The 21869-nt window shown below is 49.8% G+C and overlaps 1 protein-coding gene across 1 annotated transcript in view; it reads right to left on the reverse strand.

The window, feature by feature from the left end:
* MUC2 (mucin 2, oligomeric mucus/gel-forming) overlaps positions 1-21869 on the reverse strand; it is a 60940-nt gene that overhangs the window by 11622 nt on the left and 27449 nt on the right. The window contains 16 exon segments of the mRNA XM_050897030.1: positions 280-454; positions 1625-2288; positions 3492-3596; positions 5575-6318; positions 7724-8402; positions 10136-10681; positions 12413-12491; positions 12494-12975; positions 14625-14766; positions 14769-14891; positions 16905-17592; positions 19319-19391; positions 19543-19551; positions 20293-20790; positions 21161-21190; positions 21563-21760. Of these exon segments, the coding sequence (XP_050752987.1) occupies positions 280-454; positions 1625-2288; positions 3492-3596; positions 5575-6318; positions 7724-8402; positions 10136-10681; positions 12413-12491; positions 12494-12975; positions 14625-14766; positions 14769-14891; positions 16905-17592; positions 19319-19391; positions 19543-19551; positions 20293-20790; positions 21161-21190; positions 21563-21760 (5235 nt within the window).

The raw sequence follows: 21869 nt of genomic DNA on the forward strand, positions 1-21869 counted from the left end.
GCAGGCTTCTAGCCTATAGATGTCTGCATCTGGACATTTAAATCCTGCCTTGGGAGACCAATTTGTTCTACTAACACAATGGTTATGTAGAAATGATGGCAAATTAACTAAAAGCCCCCAATTAGCTAAAAAGAATCAATGAAGTACTCCAAACAGCTCAACACTAGAAGTCTGAGGGTCACTGCCCTGTGCGATACTTGTCCCCTGATAAATATTGTTGCTCTTGACACTAGTATTGTTCCCACAGGAGATAAAATACTCAACAAAATATTTACTTACAATCACACTCCCAGTGCCAACAGCATCCATCCTCATCAATGACTGGCACAGGAGAAAGCCCATTGGCACAGGTAGGTTTAGGAGGTGGATTACAGATTATGGGAACCATTTGGATTATATTGTCTTCTATACATATTGCCTTAGTGCAGTTACAGAGCCACCATGACTCACCTGGCTGTGTTTGGAAAGAGTCGGGGAGGGGGAAGAGAGAGAGAAACCTTATGAAACAGTCAGACTGACAACAGTTATACCTGAATATCTTTTGCAGAGTTTTAAAACACCGTACGTTTATTGACAATTTTTCCCCACTAGAAGTCTGAAAATGGGAAGGAAGTGCAGCAGTCAGCACCATCAAGGCCTGCAAGATGAGCTAGCACGACTGAGAGCTGCTAAGTGAAAAGCATTACTTATAAAAGTCAAACCAGTAACCTGAAGTGGGAATTGCCTTTTTTAGTTTCAGCTATCTAAAAGCTAGATGTCTGATCTAATCTCATCACCTAGACTCCCTCTCTAATCAACAGTGAAAGACACTGATCAATATCAGTGATCAATATGTGATCAATCCTATTCCTTGAATGCCTAAAACAGATTAACAGCTAAAGCTACAGTGAACACCAGCTATTTGGGGAGTAATGTCTAAGGTGATTATGTGCATGCATTGTGACTGTATGCATTTTTTCTATCTTCCACCAGTTTTTCAGCCATGTATAATTTTTATCCCTGCAGATCTACTGAGCAAGTTGGGACATCAAAGCTGCGAGGAGGCTTTAGAAATGTACAAGACATTAGCTTGTCTGTGTAAGAGATGGAGGGTTCCAAAAAACTCAGAACTCTGAGTCAAATTTCACGAGCATTTGAATGTGGTGATCTGTTTCACAGTCCTCTCCTGAAACCAGACTATGACCAAGTATGACTCATTCCAAACTTGGACTAGTTCAGCCCTGTGGTTTCTTGTTGGGCTGCACTGTACACACAGAAACAACTTTTCCCCACTCTGGACCTATTCAAAAGCAGAAACATAAAAGATAGTTTAGCACCACTTAGCCCTTGGTCACCTCTTCATCAAAGCTATCCTACAATAAAGAGAAATATTAAGCTGTGATCTAACTCCTTGAAGAAACCCTTTTAAAAGTATCCTTAAAGAACTAATAGCAGTATATAAGCTATCAAACCAAATATCATTGGAAGTCATACTGATACCCAAGAAAACATAAAGAAATAGAATGGACTGATACTTCCTTTTCTATCCAGGTTAATACCTACTCTGTATGTTACTAACATTGAAATTATGTGCCTAGTCTCCATCCAAAGCAGAACGTTAAAAAAACTCATGAAATCTACCCACCGCATAAGATTCATTAGGTAAAATAGAACAATTTCTTCCAGGAGTGGTTGGTGGTGGACTTGTAGTTGAACTTGAAGCGCTGAGTGGAGTAACTGTACTGTATGTAGAACTTCCTGCAATGGAGACTGCACTTGATGTTGCAGTTGGCCCAGAAGTACTAGTTGAGCCAGGGGAAACAATTTCGGAGGTGGTGGTGGTGGTGGTTGCAGTGATTGTGGCAAAATTAGTAGAGGTTGTTCCTGAAGTGGTGGTAAAAGATTCTGTTGGAGTTGTACCAGAGGTGGTGACTGCCACGGGGCTTGTTGACACTGATGGTGGTGATACAGTCGTGCTGGCTGTAGGCTCCGGGGAAGATGGTCCTGAGGTTGTGGTGCTGATGGCGGTGGTGGGTGATCTTGTTGGAGGGCTCCCGGTCCTTGTGGTAGTGGTCTCTTGGCTAGATGTTTCCATCACTATTGTGGTGCTGTGGGGAGTGGATCTTGAGGGTGTGGGGGCCAAAGTAGTGGTTTTGGAGGTCGATCCTGTTTCAGTGACTCCAGAGGTGGTGACTGTCACTGGGCTTGTTGACACTGATGGTGGTGATACAGTCGTGCTGGCTGTAGGCTCCAGGGAAGATGGTCCTGAGGTTGTGCTGACGGTGGTGGTAGGCGATCCTGTTGGAGGGCTCCCAGTCCTTGTGGTAGTGGTCTCTTGGCTAGATGTTTCCGTTATTATTGTGGTGCTGTGGGAAGTGGATCTTGAGGGTGTGGGGGCCAAAGTAGTGGTTTTGGAGGTCGATCCTGTTTCAGTGACTCCAGAGGTGGTGACTGTCACTGGGCTTGTTGACACTGATGGTGGTGATACAGTAGTGCTGGCTGTAGGCTCCGGGGAAGATGGTCCTGAGGTTGTGGTGCTGATGGTGGTGGTGGGTGATCTTGTTGGAGGGCTCCCAGTCCTTGTGGTAGTGGTCTCTTGGCTAGATGTTTCCGTCACTATTGTGGTGCTGTGGGGAGTGGATCTTGAGGGTGTGGGGGCCAAAGTGGTGGTTTTGGAGGTCGATCCTGTTTCAGTGACTCCAGAGGTGGTGACTGTCACTGGGCTTGTTGACACTGATGGTGGTGATACAGTAGTGCTGGCTGTAGGCTCCGGGGAAGATGGTCCTGAGGTTGTGCTGACGGTGGTGGTAGGCGATCCTGTTGGAGGGCTCCCAGTCCTTGTGGTAGTGGTCTCTTGGCTAGATGTTTCCGTTATTATTGTGGTGCTGTGGGAAGTGGATCTTGAGGGTGTGGGGGCCAAAGTAGTGGTTTTGGAGGTCGATCCTGTTTCAGTGACTCCAGAGGTGGTGACTGTCACTGGGCTTGTTGACACTGATGGTGGTGATACAGTAGTGCTGGCTGTAGGCTCCGGGGAAGATGGTCCTGAGGTTGTGGTGCTGATGGTGGTGGTGGGTGATCTTGTTGGAGGGCTCCCAGTCCTTGTGGTAGTGGTCTCTTGGCTAGATGTTTCCATTACTATTGTGGTGCTGTGGGGAGTGGATCTTGAGGGTGTGGGGGCCAAAGTAGTGGTTTTGGAGGTCGATCCTGTTTCAGTGACTCCAGAGGTGGTGACTGTCACTGGGCTTGTTGACACTGATGGTGGTGATACAGTCGTGCTGGCTGTAGGCTCCGGGGAAGATGGTCCTGAGGTTGTGGTGCTGATGGTGGTGGTGGGTGATCTTGTTGGAGGGCTCCCAGTCCTTGTGGTAGTGGTCTCTTGGCTAGATGTTTCCGTCACTATTGTGGTGCTGTGGGGAGTGGATCTTGAGGGTGTGGGGGCCAAAGTGGTGGTTTTGGAGGTCGATCCTGTTTCAGTGACTCCAGAGGTGGTGACTGTCACTGGGCTTGTTGACACTGATGGTGGTGATACAGTAGTGCTGGCTGTAGGCTCCGGGGAAGATGGTCCTGAGGTTGTGCTGACGGTGGTGGTAGGCGATCCTGTTGGAGGGCTCCCAGTCCTTGTGGTAGTGGTCTCTTGGCTAGATGTTTCCGTTATTATTGTGGTGCTGTGGGAAGTGGATCTTGAGGGTGTGGGGGCCAAAGTAGTGGTTTTGGAGGTCGATCCTGTTTCAGTGACTCCAGAGGTGGTGACTGTCACTGGGCTTGTTGACACTGATGGTGGTGATACAGTAGTGCTGGCTGTAGGCTCCGGGGAAGATGGTCCTGAGGTTGTGGTGCTGATGGTGGTGGTGGGTGATCTTGTTGGAGGGCTCCCAGTCCTTGTGGTAGTGGTCTCTTGGCTAGATGTTTCCATTACTATTGTGGTGCTGTGGGGAGTGGATCTTGAGGGTGTGGGGGCCAAAGTAGTGGTTTTGGTGGTCGATCCTGTTTCAGTGACTCCAGAGGTGGTGACTGTCACTGGGCTTGTTGATACCGATGGTGTTGACCGTTGAATAGTGGTGCTTATGGTAGACGCTCTACTTTCTATTTCTGTCGTTCTAGTTGTTGGCAGTGGGGTAGCTGAAGGTGTAACTGTAGTACTCATCGTTGTTGCTGTTCCTGATTCAGATGTTGTATCCTCTTTAAGACAGGGAGAAAACACAGTAGTTTAGTTTAAGTAAGTAGGCAAATTGCATTTGTTATTACCTTCATTTCATTTTTAATAAGCAAATGAAATTCAAAAAACCTAAGCATAGGGTATTTAGATAGGAATAAAGCAGAAACTGTTTTATTAATGGCTTTTGCATAACAGAGGGATTATTTTAAAAATCTCCTACATGTTGCATGGGAGACATTGATGTAAACACTTTATCAATGATCAATGTCAGATGGAACAGCTGTCCGTAGTATTAAAACTTTATACTACAGAGAAAAGTTCAGCAGTCCTAAATACAGGGGAATTCATTGAGTTTATCAGTGAACTCTTTGATTAATTCTGTATTACTGTCATGCTATATTCTATGGATAGACCACTGTTCCCTGTGCTACTTCATGTGGCATGTTCATACCAGCATTGATTATGCTCAGAGTCATTTGATTCTGCTGAAACTGAGCAGTTGCTGGGGCAATCTGTATTCCATACCTAACTCCCAGGCCTTTAAGACTACTCACCCACAAGCTATTTTTGCATGGTAGGAACCCTAAATTGACTTTTCTGCTTTTTCCTTCTCACATGACAAAGCCAGTTTTCATTATGGGCCCTAATGCAGGCTCCTTTAAAACAGTTTTTGATTAGCATTTTATAAATTGCTCACGATTCTCAGAGACCAGCCTCAGAACCATTTGTTTGTGCTTTTACAGCATGATGTAAGAGACACATGGCAGATAGAGAAGCACTGTGCACATCATGAGTGCATTCATAATGCTGGAGGATAGGAGGAAGTAAGATATGCTGCTTCTGCGCACACAGTCCACAAGGACAGTCCTTCAACTAAAATTAATTCACATTTGGGTGAGGACAGGCAAACTACTTCTTGTTCAGAAAGAAATATAGAAAAATATGGTATACTGTCAAGAAGCAGATTGACTAGGATGTTAGGGGGTTTCACACCCTAACAAGGTGTGTTTAGAGGGTAGGTTTAGCTTGGACATAAGGAAGAAATTTTTTGTGATGAGGGTGGTGAGACACTGGAACAGGTTTCCCAGAGAAGTTGTGGATGCCCAATCATTGGAAGCGTTCAAGGTCAGGTTGAATGGGGCTCTGAGCAACCTGATGTAGTGAAAGATGTCCCCGCCCATAGCAGGATGGGGTTGGACTAAAAGACCTTTAAAAAGGTCCCTTCAAACCCAAACTATTCTATGATTCCACGATTTGTTTGGAAATATACATCAACTACACTCCCTCAGAGCACAAAAATTAAGACACACGTTAAGCTGCCGATAGACCTTGATTTCTCCCATAGCAAGGCAACAAACGACAACGCAGCCAGAGAATTACTTATTGCTTCTGAAGTCGGAGGCAGCGAGGTTTTGGTGATTATTGTTGGTGTTGGGAACGTACTTTCAGGAGTTGGGGTGGGTGCTGGTGTGCTAGGAACAGTCATCGTTGTCGCCAGGGTGCTGCTGGTTGTGCTGCTGGGGGGCATCGTGGTGGTGGCGGTGCTGCTGGGAGGCTCCGATGGCGTTGGCGTTGGCGTGGGAGTGGTTGTCGATACGGGTGGAGAGGACACTGTGCTCGCTGTGGACGAAGGTGGGGCGGTCGTGGTGCTCGTGGTGGTAGTTGTAATACACTCTGGTACGGCGGGGAGGCAGCAGACCCTGATCTCGTAATTGAGGCAGACCGGCATCGGTATTATGCCTCCTATGACCTGATCACGATTGTTACAGATGAGCCCTGTGTTAACATTGCATTCCACGGTCTGCCCTAAATCTGCAATGGGAGTGTGAGGGAACTGCTTTGCTCTGCATGAAATATCCTCAGCTTTCGCGCAGACCCAGGAGGCGTTGCTCTTCAGAATATTCTCAAAGGTTTCGTAGTCACCACCGTTTCTGTCAGAACTATGTGGGTAGCTCACATCAATCCAGTCCGTCCAGGTGCAGTCACATTCTGGGGGACAACAACAAGAGGAACAATTAGAAACAGCCGGAACAGAGACAAGAAGCCGGGGCACCAGCACACTCGTGGGTGGTGCTCTGGGCGTCCACTGCACACAAGGGTGCCCCTCGGGCACTGCCACACCAGTCAGCCAACCCTGGCCACAACAAAGCGCACTTGTGTGGGCAGGTCTTCCCTTCTTGGCCCTACAAAACACGTTAGGGCCAAATCAGGACACAGGCACTGCCGAGCCATGTGCGTCTCCCCCTCGCAGCTAGGGCACATTGCTGTATTGGGCTTCTCATGTGCAAAAACCACTCACATAAGGGCAACATATGAGGTGGAGCAGGACTAAGCAGGGACTCCCGCCACTCCCTCACCTTCTCGTGCCACTCACACCACTTCACCATCTCAGGGAGAAATCAAACACCAGGAGGGGTCGTGACCACAAAGGAAGCAGGCACAGGACACACACTGCTGCCAAAACGTCAGCTTGCTTCCCAGCAGTGCGGGGTAAGCTGGAGAACAACCCTCATGGGAATGCTGGGAGAGCCCGACTGCCCAGAGCTTTGGTCCATAGCAAGGGGCAACCCGCGGTCTGAAACCTTTCCCAAACCCTGCCGGGGAAAACCTTCGAAGCTTCCTACAGCCAGAACTGCAGGTGAGTGGCAGCAACGGCCACAGAGGCAACGCAAGAGAAGAAAGGGAAGAAAGTCTGCACAGCTGCGCCCAAACCGGCGCCTGAAATGACGGTGCCACAAAACCAAGCCCCACTCCCGTCCCACACCATGGGTCCCACTGAGTACATTCTCTCCAGCTGAAGGACGAGGTCCAACAGCAGCAAAAGCAAGATTTCCCATCAGCTCAGTATCTGTCTAAGCTGGGCAGAGGCACAAGGATGAAAAAACTCCTAGTGTTCCCAATAACCAAAGGAATGGAACCGAGAACCAGAAACGTGTTGTGCACTCTCCCTCCTAAATGGGGAGCTCATTACAGGACCCACTCTACTCCACTCTTGTGAGACCCCACCTGGAGTACTACATCCAGCTCTGGGGTCCCCAGTACAAGGAAAGACATGAAACTGTTGGAGCGGGTCCAGAGGAAGGCCACAAAAATGATCAGAGGGCTAGAACACCTCCCCTGTGAAAAGAGGCTAAGAGAGTTGGCGTTGTTCAGCCGGGAGAAGAGAAGGCTCCGGGGACAGCTTCTTGCGGCCTTTCAGTATATAAGGGGGGCTTAGAAGAAAGACAGAGAGACAGGTTTTACCAAGCCTTGAGGTCACAGGACAAGGGGCAACGGTCTTAAACTGAAAGAGGGCAGGTTTAGCTTGGACATAAGGAAGAAATTTTTTGTGATGAGGGTGGTGAGACACTGGAACAGGTTTCCCAGAGAAGTTGTGGATGCCCAATCATTGGAAGCGTTCAAGGTCAGGTTGAATGGGGCTCTGAGCAACCTGATGTAGTGAAAGATGTCCCCGCCCATAGCAGGATGGGGTTGGACTAAAAGACCTTTAAAAAGGTCCCTTCAAACCCAAACTATTCTATGATTCCACGATTTGTTTGGAAATATACATCAACTACACTCCCTCAGAGCACAAAAATTAAGACACACGTTAAGCTGCCAATAGACCTTGATTTCTCCCATAGCAAGGCAACAAACGACAACGCAGCCAGAGAATTACTTATTGCTTCTGAAGTCGGAGGCAGCGAGGTTTTGGTGATTATTGTTGGTGTTGGGAACGTACTTTCAGGAGTTGGGGTGGGTGCTGGTGTGCTAGGAACAGTCATCGTTGTCGCCAGGGTGCTGCTGGTTGTGCTGCTGGGGGGCATCGTGGTGGTGGCGGTGCTGCTGGGAGGCTCCGATGGCGTTGGCGTTGGCGTGGGAGTGGTTGTCGATACGGGTGGAGAGGACACTGTGCTCGCTGTGGACGAAGGTGGGGCGGTCGTGGTGCTCGTGGTGGTAGTTGTAATACACTCTGGTACGGCGGGGAGGCAGCAGACCCTGATCTCGTAATTGAGGCAGACCGGCATCGGTATTATGCCTCCTATGACCTGATCACGATTGTTACAGATGAGCCCTGTGTTAACATTGCATTCCACGGTCTGCCCTAAATCTGCAATGGGAGTGTGAGGGAACTGCTTTGCTCTGCATGAAATATCCTCAGCTTTCGCGCAGACCCAGGAGGCGTTGCTCTTCAGAATATTCTCAAAGGTTTCGTAGTCACCACCGTTTCTGTCAGAACTATGTGGGTAGCTCACATCAATCCAGTCCGTCCAGGTGCAGTCACATTCTGGGGGACAACAACAAGAGGAACAATTAGAAACAGCCGGAACAGAGACAAGAAGCCGGGGCACCAGCACACTCGTGGGTGGTGCTCTGGGCGTCCACTGCACACAAGGGTGCCCCTCGGGCACTGCCACACCAGTCAGCCAACCCTGGCCACAACAAAGCGCACTTGTGTGGGCAGGTCTTCCCTTCTTGGCCCTACAAAACACGTTAGGGCCAAATCAGGACACAGGCACTGCCGAGCCATGTGCGTCTCCCCCTCGCAGCTAGGGCACATTGCTGTATTGGGCTTCTCATGTGCAAAAACCACTCACATAAGGGCAACATATGAGGTGGAGCAGGACTAAGCAGGGACTCCCGCCACTCCCTCACCTTCTCGTGCCACTCACACCACTTCACCATCTCAGGGAGAAATCAAACACCAGGAGGGGTCGTGACCACAAAGGAAGCAGGCACAGGACACACACTGCTGCCAAAACGTCAGCTTGCTTCCCAGCAGTGCGGGGTAAGCTGGAGAACAACCCTCATGGGAATGCTGGGAGAGCCCGACTGCCCAGAGCTTTGGTCCATAGCAAGGGGCAACCCGCGGTCTGAAACCTTTCCCAAACCCTGCCGGGGAAAACCTTCGAAGCTTCCTACAGCCAGAACTGCAGGTGAGTGGCAGCAACGGCCACAGAGGCAACGCAAGAGAAGAAAGGGAAGAAAGTCTGCACAGCTGCGCCCAAACCGGCGCCTGAAATGACGGTGCCACAAAACCAAGCCCCACTCCCGTCCCACACCATGGGTCCCACTGAGTACATTCTCTCCAGCTGAAGGACGAGGTCCAACAGCAGCAAAAGCAAGATTTCCCATCAGCTCAGTATCTGTCTAAGCTGGGCAGAGGCACAAGGATGAAAAAACTCCTAGTGTTCCCAATAACCAAAGGAATGGAACCGAGAACCAGAAACGTGTTGTGCACTCTCCCTCCTAAATGGGGAGCTCATTACAGGACCCACTCTACTCCACTCTTGTGAGACCCCACCTGGAGTACTACATCCAGCTCTGGGGTCCCCAGTACAAGGAAAGACATGAAACTGTTGGAGCGGGTCCAGAGGAAGGCCACAAAAATGATCAGAGGGCTAGAACACCTCCCCTGTGAAAAGAGGCTAAGAGAGTTGGCGTTGTTTCAGCCGGGAGAAGAGAAGGCTCCGGGGACAGCTTCTTGCGGCCTTTCAGTATATAAGGGGGGCTTAGAAGAAAGACAGAGAGACAGGTTTTACCAAGCCTTGAGGTCACAGGACAAGGGGCAACGGTCTTAAACTGAAAGAGGGCAGGTTTAGCTTGGACATAAGGAAGAAATTTTTTGTGATGAGGGTGGTGAGACACTGGAACAGGTTTCCCAGAGAAGTTGTGGATGCCCAATCATTGGAAGCGTTCAAGGTCAGGTTGAATGGGGCTCTGAGCAACCTGATGTAGTGAAAGATGTCCCCGCCCATAGCAGGATGGGGTTGGACTAAAAGACCTTTAAAAAGGTCCCTTCAAACCCAAACTATTCTATGATTCCACGATTTGTTTGGAAATATACATCAACTACACTCCCTCAGAGCACAAAAATTAAGACACACGTTAAGCTGCCAATAGACCTTGATTTCTCCCATAGCAAGGCAACAAACGACAACGCAGCCAGAGAATTACTTATTGCTTCTGAAGTCGGAGGCAGCGAGGTTTTGGTGATTATTGTTGGTGTTGGGAACGTACTTTCAGGAGTTGGGGTGGGTGCTGGTGTGCTAGGAACAGTCATCGTTGTCGCCAGGGTGCTGCTGGTTGTGCTGCTGGGGGGCATCGTGGTGGTGGCGGTGCTGCTGGGAGGCTCCGATGGCGTTGGCGTTGGCGTGGGAGTGGTTGTCGATACGGGTGGAGAGGACACTGTGCTCGCTGTGGACGAAGGTGGGGCGGTCGTGGTGCTCGTGGTGGTAGTTGTAATACACTCTGGTACGGCGGGGAGGCAGCAGACCCTGATCTCGTAATTGAGGCAGACCGGCATCGGTATTATGCCTCCTATGACCTGATCACGATTGTTACAGATGAGCCCTGTGTTAACATTGCATTCCACGGTCTGCCCTAAATCTGCAATGGGAGTGTGAGGGAACTGCTTTGCTCTGCATGAAATATCCTCAGCTTTCGCGCAGACCCAGGAGGCGTTGCTCTTCAGAATATTCTCAAAGGTTTCGTAGTCACCACCGTTTCTGTCAGAACTATGTGGGTAGCTCACATCAATCCAGTCCGTCCAGGTGCAGTCACATTCTGGGGGACAACAACAAGAGGAACAATTAGAAACAGCCGGAACAGAGACAAGAAGCCGGGGCACCAGCACACTCGTGGGTGGTGCTCTGGGCGTCCACTGCACACAAGGGTGCCCCTCGGGCACTGCCACACCAGTCAGCCAACCCTGGCCACAACAAAGCGCACTTGTGTGGGCAGGTCTTCCCTTCTTGGCCCTACAAAACACGTTAGGGCCAAATCAGGACACAGGCACTGCCGAGCCATGTGCGTCTCCCCCTCGCAGCTAGGGCACATTGCTGTATTGGGCTTCTCATGTGCAAAAACCACTCACATAAGGGCAACATATGAGGTGGAGCAGGACTAAGCAGGGACTCCCGCCACTCCCTCACCTTCTCGTGCCACTCACACCACTTCACCATCTCAGGGAGAAATCAAACACCAGGAGGGGTCGTGACCACAAAGGAAGCAGGCACAGGACACACACTGCTGCCAAAACGTCAGCTTGCTTCCCAGCAGTGCGGGGTAAGCTGGAGAACAACCCTCATGGGAATGCTGGGAGAGCCCGACTGCCCAGAGCTTTGGTCCATAGCAAGGGGCAACCCGCGGTCTGAAACCTTTCCCAAACCCTGCCGGGGAAAACCTTCGAAGCTTCCTACAGCCAGAACTGCAGGTGAGTGGCAGCAACGGCCACAGAGGCAACGCAAGAGAAGAAAGGGAAGAAAGTCTGCACAGCTGCGCCCAAACCGGCGCCTGAAATGACGGTGCCACAAAACCAAGCCCCACTCCCGTCCCACACCATGGGTCCCACTGAGTACATTCTCTCCAGCTGAAGGACGAGGTCCAACAGCAGCAAAAGCAAGATTTCCCATCAGCTCAGTATCTGTCTAAGCTGGGCAGAGGCACAAGGATGAAAAAACTCCTAGTGTTCCCAATAACCAAAGGAATGGAACCGAGAACCAGAAACGTGTTGTGCACTCTCCCTCCTAAATGGGGAGCTCATTACAGGACCCACTCTACTCCACTCTTGTGAGACCCCACCTGGAGTACTACATCCAGCTCTGGGTCCCCAGTACAAGGAAAGACATGAAACTGTTGGAGCGGGTCCAGAGGAAGGCCACAAAAATGATCAGAGGGCTAGAACACCTCCCCTGTGAAAAGAGGCTAAGAGAGTTGGCGTTGTTCAGCCGGGAGAAGAGAAGGCTCCGGGGACAGCTTCTTGCGGCCTTTCAGTATATAAGGGGGGCTTAGAAGAAAGACAGAGAGACAGGTTTTACCAAGCCTTGAGGTCACAGGACAAGGGGCAACGGTCTTAAACTGAAAGAGGGCAGGTTTAGCTTGGACATAAGGAAGAAATTTTTTGTGATGAGGGTGGTGAGACACTGGAACAGGTTTCCCAGAGAAGTTGTGGATGCCCAATCATTGGAAGCGTTCAAGGTCAGGTTGAATGGGGCTCTGAGCAACCTGATGTAGTGAAAGATGTCCCCGCCCATAGCAGGATGGGGTTGGACTAAAAGACCTTTAAAAAGGTCCCTTCAAACCCAAACTATTCTATGATTCCACGATTTGTTTGGAAATATACATCAACTACACTCCCTCAGAGCACAAAAATTAAGACACACGTTAAGCTGCCAATAGACCTTGATTTCTCCCATAGCAAGGCAACAAACGACAACGCAGCCAGAGAATTACTTATTGCTTCTGAAGTCGGAGGCAGCGAGGTTTTGGTGATTATTGTTGGTGTTGGGAACGTACTTTCAGGAGTTGGGGTGGGTGCTGGTGTGCTAGGAACAGTCATCGTTGTCGCCAGGGTGCTGCTGGTTGTGCTGCTGGGGGCATCGTGGTGGTGGCGGTGCTGCTGGGAGGCTCCGATGGCGTTGGCGTTGGCGTGGGAGTGGTTGTCGATACGGGTGGAGAGGACACTGTGCTCGCTGTGGACGAAGGTGGGGCGGTCGTGGTGCTCGTGGTGGTAGTTGTAATACACTCTGGTACGGCGGGGAGGCAGCAGACCCTGATCTCGTAATTGAGGCAGACCGGCATCGGTATTATGCCTCCTATGACCTGATCACGATTGTTACAGATGAGCCCTGTGTTAACATTGCATTCCACGGTCTGCCCTAAATCTGCAATGGGAGTGTGAGGGAACTGCTTTGCTCTGCATGAAATATCCTCAGCTTTCGCGCAGACCCAGGAGGCGTTGCTCTTCAGAATATTCTCAAAGGTTTCGTAGTCACCACCGTTTCTGTCAGAACTATGTGGGTAGCTCACATCAATCCAGTCTGTCCAGGTGCAGTCACATTCTGGGGGACAACAACAAGAGGAACAATTAGAAACAGCCGGAACAGAGACAAGAAGCCGGGGCACCAGCACACTCGTGGGTGGTGCTCTGGGCGTCCACTGCACACAAGGGTGCCCCTCGGGCACTGCCACACCAGTCAGCCAACCCTGGCCACAACAAAGCGCACTTGTGTGGGCAGGTCTTCCCTTCTTGGCCCTACAAAACACGTTAGGGCCAAATCAGGACACAGGCACTGCCGAGCCATGTGCGTCTCCCCCTCGCAGCTAGGGCACATTGCTGTATTGGGCTTCTCATGTGCAAAAACCACTCACATAAGGGCAACATATGAGGTGGAGCAGGACTAAGCAGGGACTCCCGCCACTCCCTCACCTTCTCGTGCCACTCACACCACTTCACCATCTCAGGGAGAAATCAAACACCAGGAGGGGTCGTGACCACAAAGGAAGCAGGCACAGGACACACACTGCTGCCAAAACGTCAGCTTGCTTCCCAGCAGTGCGGGGTAAGCTGGAGAACAACCCTCATGGGAATGCTGGGAGAGCCCGACTGCCCAGAGCTTTGGTCCATAGCAAGGGGCAACCCGCGGTCTGAAACCTTTCCCAAACCCTGCCGGGGAAAACCTTCGAAGCTTCCTACAGCCAGAACTGCAGGTGAGTGGCAGCAACGGCCACAGAGGCAACGCAAGAGAAGAAAGGGAAGAAAGTCTGCACAGCTGCGCCCAAACCGGCGCCTGAAATGACGGTGCCACAAAACCAAGCCCCACTCCCGTCCCACACCATGGGTCCCACTGAGTACATTCTCTCCAGCTGAAGGACGAGGTCCAACAGCAGCAAAAGCAAGATTTCCCATCAGCTCAGTATCTGTCTAAGCTGGGCAGAGGCACAAGGATGAAAAAACTCCTAATGTTCCCAATAACCAAAGGAATGGAACCGAGAACCAGAAACGTGTTGTGCACTCTCCCTCCTAAATGGGAGCTCATTACAGGACCCACTCTACTCCACTCTTGTGAGACCCCACCTGGAGTACTACATCCAGCTCTGGGGTCCCCAGTACAAGGAAAGACATGAAACTGTTGGAGCGGGTCCAGAGGAAGGCCACAAAAATGATCAGAGGGCTAGAACACCTCCCCTGTGAAAAGAGGCTAAGAGAGTTGGCGTTGTTCAGCCGGGAGAAGAGAAGGCTCCGGGGACAGCTTCTTGCGGCCTTTCAGTATATAAGGGGGGCTTAGAAGAAAGACAGAGAGACAGGTTTTACCAAGCCTTGAGGTCACAGGACAAGGGGCAACGGTCTTAAACTGAAAGAGGGCAGGTTTAGCTTGGACATAAGGAAGAAATTTTTTGTGATGAGGGTGGTGAGACACTGGAACAGGTTTCCCAGAGAAGTTGTGGATGCCCAATCATTGGAAGCGTTCAAGGTCAGGTTGAATGGGGCTCTGAGCAACCTGATGTAGTGAAAGATGTCCCCGCCCATAGCAGGATGGGGTTGGACTAAAAGACCTTTAAAAAGGTCCCTTCAAACCCAAACTATTCTATGATTCCACGATTTGTTTGGAAATATACATCAACTACACTCCCTCAGAGCACAAAAATTAAGACACACGTTAAGCTGCCAATAGACCTTGATTTCTCCATAGCAAGGCAACAAACGACAACGCAGCCAGAGAATTACTTATTGCTTCTGAAGTCGGAGGCAGCGAGGTTTTGGTGATTATTGTTGGTGTTGGGAACGTACTTTCAGGAGTTGGGGTGGGTGCTGGTGTGCTAGGAACAGTCATCGTTGTCGCCAGGGTGCTGCTGGTTGTGCTGCTGGGGGCATCGTGGTGGTGGCGGTGCTGCTGGGAGGCTCCGATGGCGTTGGCGTTGGCGTGGGAGTGGTTGTCGATACGGGTGGAGAGGACACTGTGCTCGCTGTGGACGAAGGTGGGCGGTCGTGGTGCTCGTGGTGGTAGTTGTAATACACTCTGGTACGGCGGGGAGGCAGCAGACCCTGATCTCGTAATTGAGGCAGACCGGCATCGGTATTATGCCTCCTATGACCTGATCACGATTGTTACAGATGAGCCCTGTGTTAACATTGCATTCCACGGTCTGCCCTAAATCTGCAATGGGAGTGTGAGGGAACTGCTTTGCTCTGCATGAAATATCCTCAGCTTTCGCGCAGACCCAGGAGGCGTTGCTCTTCAGAATATTCTCAAAGGTTTCGTAGTCACCACCGTTTCTGTCAGAACTATGTGGGTAGCTCACATCAATCCAGTCCGTCCAGGTGCAGTCACATTCTGGGGGACAACAACAAGAGGAACAATTAGAAACAGCCGGAACAGAGACAAGAAGCCGGGGCACCAGCACACTCGTGGGTGGTGCTCTGGGCGTCCACTGCACACAAGGTGCCCCTCGGGCACTGCCACACCAGTCAGCCAACCCTGGCCACAACAAAGCGCACTTGTGTGGGCAGGTCTTCCCTTCTTGGCCCTACAAAACACGTTAGGGCCAAATCAGGACACAGGCACTGCTGAGCCATGTGCGTCTCCCCCTCGCAGCTAGGGCACATTGCTGTATTGGGCTTCTCATGTGCAAAAACCACTCACATAAGGGCAACATATGAGGTGGAGCAGGACTAAGCAGGGACTCCCGCCACTCCCTCACCTTCTCGTGCCACTCACACCACTTCACCATCTCAGGGAGAAATCAAACACCAGGAGGGTCGTGACCACAAAGGAAGCAGGCACAGGACACACACTGCTGCCAAAACGTCAGCTTGCTTCCCAGCAGTGCGGGGTAAGCTGGAGAACAACCCTCATGGGAATGCTGGGAGAGCCCGACTGCCCAGAGCTTTGGTCCATAGCAAGGGGCAACCCGCGGTCTGAAACCTTTCCCAAACCCTGCCGGGGAAAACCTTCGAAGCTTCCTACAGCCAGAACTGCAGGTGAGTGGCAGCAACGGCCACAGAGGCAACGCAAGAGAAGAAAGGGAAGAAAGTCTGCACAGCTGCGCCCAAACCGGCGCCTGAAATGACGGTGCCACAAAACCAAGCCCCACTCCCGTCCCACACCATGGGTCCCACTGAGTACATTCTCTCCAGCTGAAGGACGAGGTCCAACAGCAGCAAAAGCAAGATTTCCCATCAGCTCAGTATCTGTCTAAGCTGGGCAGAGGCACAAGGATGAAAAAACTCCTAATGTTCCCAATAACCAAAGGAATGGAACCGAGAACCAGAAACGTGTTGTGCACTCTCCCTCCTAAATGGGGAGCTCATTACAGGACCCACTCTACTCCACTCTTGTGAGACCCCACCTGGAGTACTACATCCAGCTCTGGGGTCCCCAGTACAAGGAAAGACATGAAACTGTTGGAGCGGGTCCAGAGGAAGGCCACAAAAATGATCAGAGGGCTAGAACACCTCCCCTGTGAAAAGAGGCTAAGAGAGTTGGCGTTGTTCAGCCGGGAGAAGAGAAGGCTCCGGGACAGCTTCTTGCGGCCTTTCAGTATATAAGGGGGGCTTAGAAGAAAGACAGAGAGACAGGTTTTACCAAGCCTTGAGGTCACAGGACAAGGGGCAACGGTCTTAAACTGAAAGAGGGCAGGTTTAGCTTGGACATAAGGAAGAAATTTTTTGTGATGAGGGTGGTGAGACACTGGAACAGGTTTCCCAGAGAAGTTGTGGATGCCCAATCATTGGAAGCGTTCAAGGTCAGGTTGAATGGGGCTCTGAGCAACCTGATGTAGTGAAAGATGTCCCCGCCCATAGCAGGATGGGGTTGGACTAAAAGACCTTTAAAAAGGTCCCTTCAAACCCAAACTATTCTATGATTCCACGATTTGTTTGGAAATATACATCAACTACACTCCCTCAGAGCACAAAAATTAAGACACACGTTAAGCTGCCAATAGACCTTGATTTCTCCCATAGCAAGGCAACAAACGACAACGCAGCCAGAGAATTACTTATTGCTTCTGAAGTCGGAGGCAGCGAGGTTTTGGTGATTATTGTTGGTGTTGGGAACGTACTTTCAGGAGTTGGGGTGGGTGCTGGTGTGCTAGGAACAGTCATCGTTGTCGCCAGGGTGCTGCTGGTTGTGCTGCTGGGGGGCATCGTGGTGGTGGCGGTGCTGCTGGGAGGCTCCGATGGCGTTGGCGTTGGCGTGGAGTGGTTGTCGATACGGGTGGAGAGGACACTGTGCTCGCTGTGGACGAAGGTGGGGCGTGTCGTGGTGCTCGTGGTGGTAGTTGTAATACACTCTGGTACGGCGGGGAGGCAGCAGACCCTGATCTCGTAATTGAGGCAGACCGGCATCGGTATTATGCCTCCTATGACCTGATCACGATTGTTACAGATGAGCCCTGTGTTAACATTGCATTCCACGGTCTGCCCTAAATCTGCAATGGGAGTGTGAGGGAACTGCTTTGCTCTGCATGAAATATCCTCAGCTTTCGCGCAGACCCAGGAGGCGTTGCTCTTCAGAATATTCTCAAAGGTTTCGTAGTCACCACCGTTTCTGTCAGAACTATGTGGGTAGCTCACATCAATCCAGTCTGTCCAGGTGCAGTCACATTCTGGGGGACAACAACAAGAGGAACAATTAGAAACAGCCGGAACAGAGACAAGAAGCCGGGGCACCAGCACACTCGTGGGTGGTGCTCTGGGCGTCCACTGCACACAAGGGTGCCCCTCGGGCACTGCCACACCAGTCAGCCAACCCTGGCCACAACAAAGCGCACTTGTGTGGGCAGGTCTTCCCTTCTTGGCCCTACAAACACGTTAGGGCCAAATCAGGACACAGGCACTGCCGAGCCATGTGCGTCTCCCCTCGCAGCTAGGGCACATTGCTGTATTGGGCTTCTCATGTGCAAAAACCACTCACATAAGGGCAACATATGAGGTGGAGCAGGACTAAGCAGGGACTCCCGCCACTCCCTCACCTTCTCGTGCCACTCACACCACTTCACCATCTCAGGGAGAAATCAAACACCAGGAGGGGTCGTGACCACAAAGGAAGCAGGCACAGGACACACACTGCTGCCAAAACGTCAGCTTGCTTCCCAGCAGTGCGGGGTAAGCTGGAGAACAACCCTCATGGGAATGCTGGGAGAGCCCGACTGCCCAGAGCTTTGGTCCATAGCAAGGGGCAACCCGCGGTCTGAAACCTTTCCCAAACCCTGCCGGGGAAAACCTTCGAAGCTTCCTACAGCCAGAACTGCAGGTGAGTGGCAGCAACGGCCACAGAGGCAACGCAAGAGAAGAAAGGGAAGAAAGTCTGCACAGCTGCGCCCAAACCGGCGCCTGAAATGACGGTGCCACAAAACCAAGCCCACTCCCGTCCCACACCATGGGTCCCACTGAGTACATTCTCTCCAGCTGAAGGACGAGGTCCAACAGCAGCAAAAGCAAGATTTCCCATCAGCTCAGTATCTGTCTAAGCTGGGCAGAGGCACAAGGATGAAAAAACTCCTAATGTTCCCAATAACCAAAGGAATGGAACCGAGAACCAGAAACGTGTTGTGCACTCTCCTCCTAAATGGGGAGCTCATTACAGGACCCACTCTACTCCACTCTTGTGAGACCCCACCTGGAGTACTACATCCAGCTCTGGGGTCCCCAGTACAAGGAAAGACATGAAACTGTTGGAGCGGGTCCAGAGGAAGGCCACAAAAATGATCAGAGGGCTAGAACACCTCCCCTGTGAAAAGAGGCTAAGAGAGTTGGCGTTGTTCAGCCGGGAGAAGAGAAGGCTCCGGGGACAGCTTCTTGCGGCCTTTCAGTATATAAGGGGGGCTTAGAAGAAAGACAGAGAGACAGGTTTTACCAAGCCTTGAGGTACAGGACAAGGGGCAACGGTCTTAAACTGAAAGAGGGCAGGTTTAGCTTGGACATAAGGAAGAAATTTTTTGTGATGAGGGTGGTGAGACACTGGAACAGGTTTCCCAGAGAAGTTGTGGATGCCCAATCATTGGAAGCGTTCAAGGTCAGGTTGAATGGGGCTCTGAGCAACCTGATGTAGTGAAAGATGTCCCCGCCCATAGCAGGATGGGGTTGGACTAAAAGACTTTAAAAGTTTCAAACAAATATCTATGATTCACGATTGTTTGGAAATAAATCAACTACACTTCAGAGAAAAAATTAAGAACACGTTAAGCTGCAAGACCTTGATTCTCCATAGCAAGGCAACAAACGAAACGCAGCAGAGAATTACTTATTGCTTCTGAAGTCGGAGGCAGCGAGGTTGGTGATTATTGTTGGTGTGGGAAGTACTTTCGGAGTTGGGGTGGGTGCTGGTGTGCTAGGACAGTCATCGTTGTCGCAGGGTGTGCTGGTTGTGCTGCTGGGGGGATCGTGGTGGTGGCGGTGTGCTGGGAGGCTCCGATGGCGTTGGCGTTGGCGTGGGAGTGGTTGTCGATATGGGTGGAGAGGACACTGTGCTCGTTGTGGATGAAGGTGGGGCTGTGAGAAACAGCAAGGACAGAGAAAACAGACAAAGGTGCAACATGCATGAGTGGGACGCGATATGCACTGAACAGAAGTTATGCGTTAGGCAGCTGCCACAAATCTATAGCTGGCAGCCCACTTTTATCACAGTAAAGGCCTGTATCACTAGGCGTTCCTTTCTGGCCACAGAAAGCAGACTAGTTGCAAATCAGTGCACTGGCAGGGTCATGACAATCCTTTCCTAGCAAAGAGACTAGGCATGTTGCTGTAATGTGCTTGTCACTAAATCAAAAATACCTACCAATAGGTAAGACATGAGGAGGAGTAAGGCTCTGTGAGGCTTTCTATCTCTGCCTTATTGCTTAGAACACCTTCCCATCTCATGGAGTAAGAACTGAGAGGGGAAGCTGTGGTCTGAGAAGGAAGCATGCACAGGAATATGTTCCTGCCTGATTGTCATGTTATTTCCCTGTGGTGCAATGTCAGCCTGATGAAGAGGTTCACAGAGTACTAGTGGATCTCAGCAACCAAAGACCACAGTCCACACCAAGTGGCAGCCTGCAGAGTGAAAATGTTCCCGAAAGCCTGCCAGGGGAATCCTTCCTTCCTAGATCTATAACCACAGGCAAACGTTAGCACAGCGGGAAAGCAGGAGGAGAAAGGGAAGGAATTCTGCACAGCCCCACCAGACAATGCCTAATATGATGGTACTCTAAATCAAGGCCTATTCTAATCTCACGCAAAAGGTCCTTCTGAGAATCTTCTTTCCAGCAGAAGGACAGAGCTCCAAACCAGCATAAGTAAGACGTCCTGCCAGATCAGTATCTGCTGTGGAGATGACATGCCTTTAGTAGATGACAGCCCTTTATTTCTCCTGTGGCAAAGCAAGAGCAGAGAGTATTGGTCTGCTAAATACCTGAAGAGGTTGAAGTTACTGGGGTGGTGACTGATGGTGTGAATTCGCTTGTGATGGTTGGGGTGGGTATGGGTGTGGTGGTAATTGCTGTTGGCTGCCTGGCTGTAGTGGTGATGCGTACTGTCGTGCTGGTGGTGGTTGAAGTTGTAGTTGGTGTTGGACTCAGCGTACTCGGAGTCTCACAAGAAATTTCACGCCGCTCACAACAGTTTACCCTGATTTCATAATTATAGCAAAGTTGCCACATAGTTGCATCTTGCTCCTCATTTTTACAGATTAGTCCATATGTAACATTACACTCTACTTTCTGGCTAAGTTCCTCTAAACTCACATCGGGGTTATCTTTAGCCCTGCATTCAATTTTTTCAGGAGCTTTACATATTTTGTTTCCATGTTCATTTCTTATTGCATCGTAGGTTTCATAGTCACCGCCATCTTCTTCAGGTTTACTAACATCAAACCACTCAGTCCAATTACAGATTAATCCAAAGCATGGAGCTGCAAGAAAAGAGAGAGATTCAGCATCTGAGCTTACAAAGAACATTCTGAGAAGATTAATTTTGTATTCTATTCCATTAAGGACTAGAACAATGCATTGCAACTTGTAATTTTTGCAAGAGTAAAGAGTTCTAAAATTGGTTCTATATTACCAGGTTTTTCAACAGGAAGCTTCACATCAAAATAAAATCACCGAGCTGAAGCCTTTAAAGGTCTTTCTTCTCTCTATATTTATCACACTTTTGCAATTTTAAAAAATTATTTATTTTTGTTTTAAATATATTTTTCTGTAGTGCCATCTTTAATTTACTCTTCCTTTAAATGTTCCTTTGACATTTTTTAACAACTTAGTTTTCTATTTAAAACTTACTTGTAATTACTGGAGGACTTGTAGTGGTAACTGAAACAGAAAAAAAAGATTACTCCATCATCTGCAAGCTTTAGAAAAAAATATAATAGTAGTTTTAAATATCCTAATTATGTTTTTTTGCTGAGACTACTGAGACAATTTCTACTATCCCAGCAGGATATTGAGATGCTAACATGTTTTTCAGAATTAGGAAGGCACCCTGTACATTTGCAGTTACAATTTCTTCCATGAGAAGTAAATCAACTCAAAGTGTTAAAAATCTTTCTTAGTGTAGTCTGATAAAACTATTCATAAGTATCGCTCTATTTGTGTCAACTATAAGCCCATATACTTGTACATTCTATCTTTAAAGTATTTTCCTTAAAGAAAATAATTTTTAGATGCACTTTATTGAAGATTTACCTGTGGTGGTAAGAGTACTGGTAGGAAAGGAGGTTGAAATGGTTGTAGGTGAAGTAGATGTCAGACAAGGATAAGTACTTCCAACAACTATAGAACCATTTTCTGCACAAATGTATGTTATACATATATTTCCATCCTGTATTTGTGCCACAGTTTCACCCACTTCATAACTCGTTCCATTGATGACACAAGGACACCCTGTAAGAAAGATCTTTACTGTGCAATGTTTCTACTACCAGGTAAGAGACAAAGGCAAAATACTTATGGACAAGTAAGCATTTACATGAGTCATGTGTGCTCCTTTCAG

Source organism: Gymnogyps californianus, chromosome 5 (genome assembly GCF_018139145.2).
Source record: "Gymnogyps californianus isolate 813 chromosome 5, ASM1813914v2, whole genome shotgun sequence".
Classification (NCBI taxonomy): domain Eukaryota; kingdom Metazoa; phylum Chordata; class Aves; order Accipitriformes; family Cathartidae; genus Gymnogyps; species Gymnogyps californianus.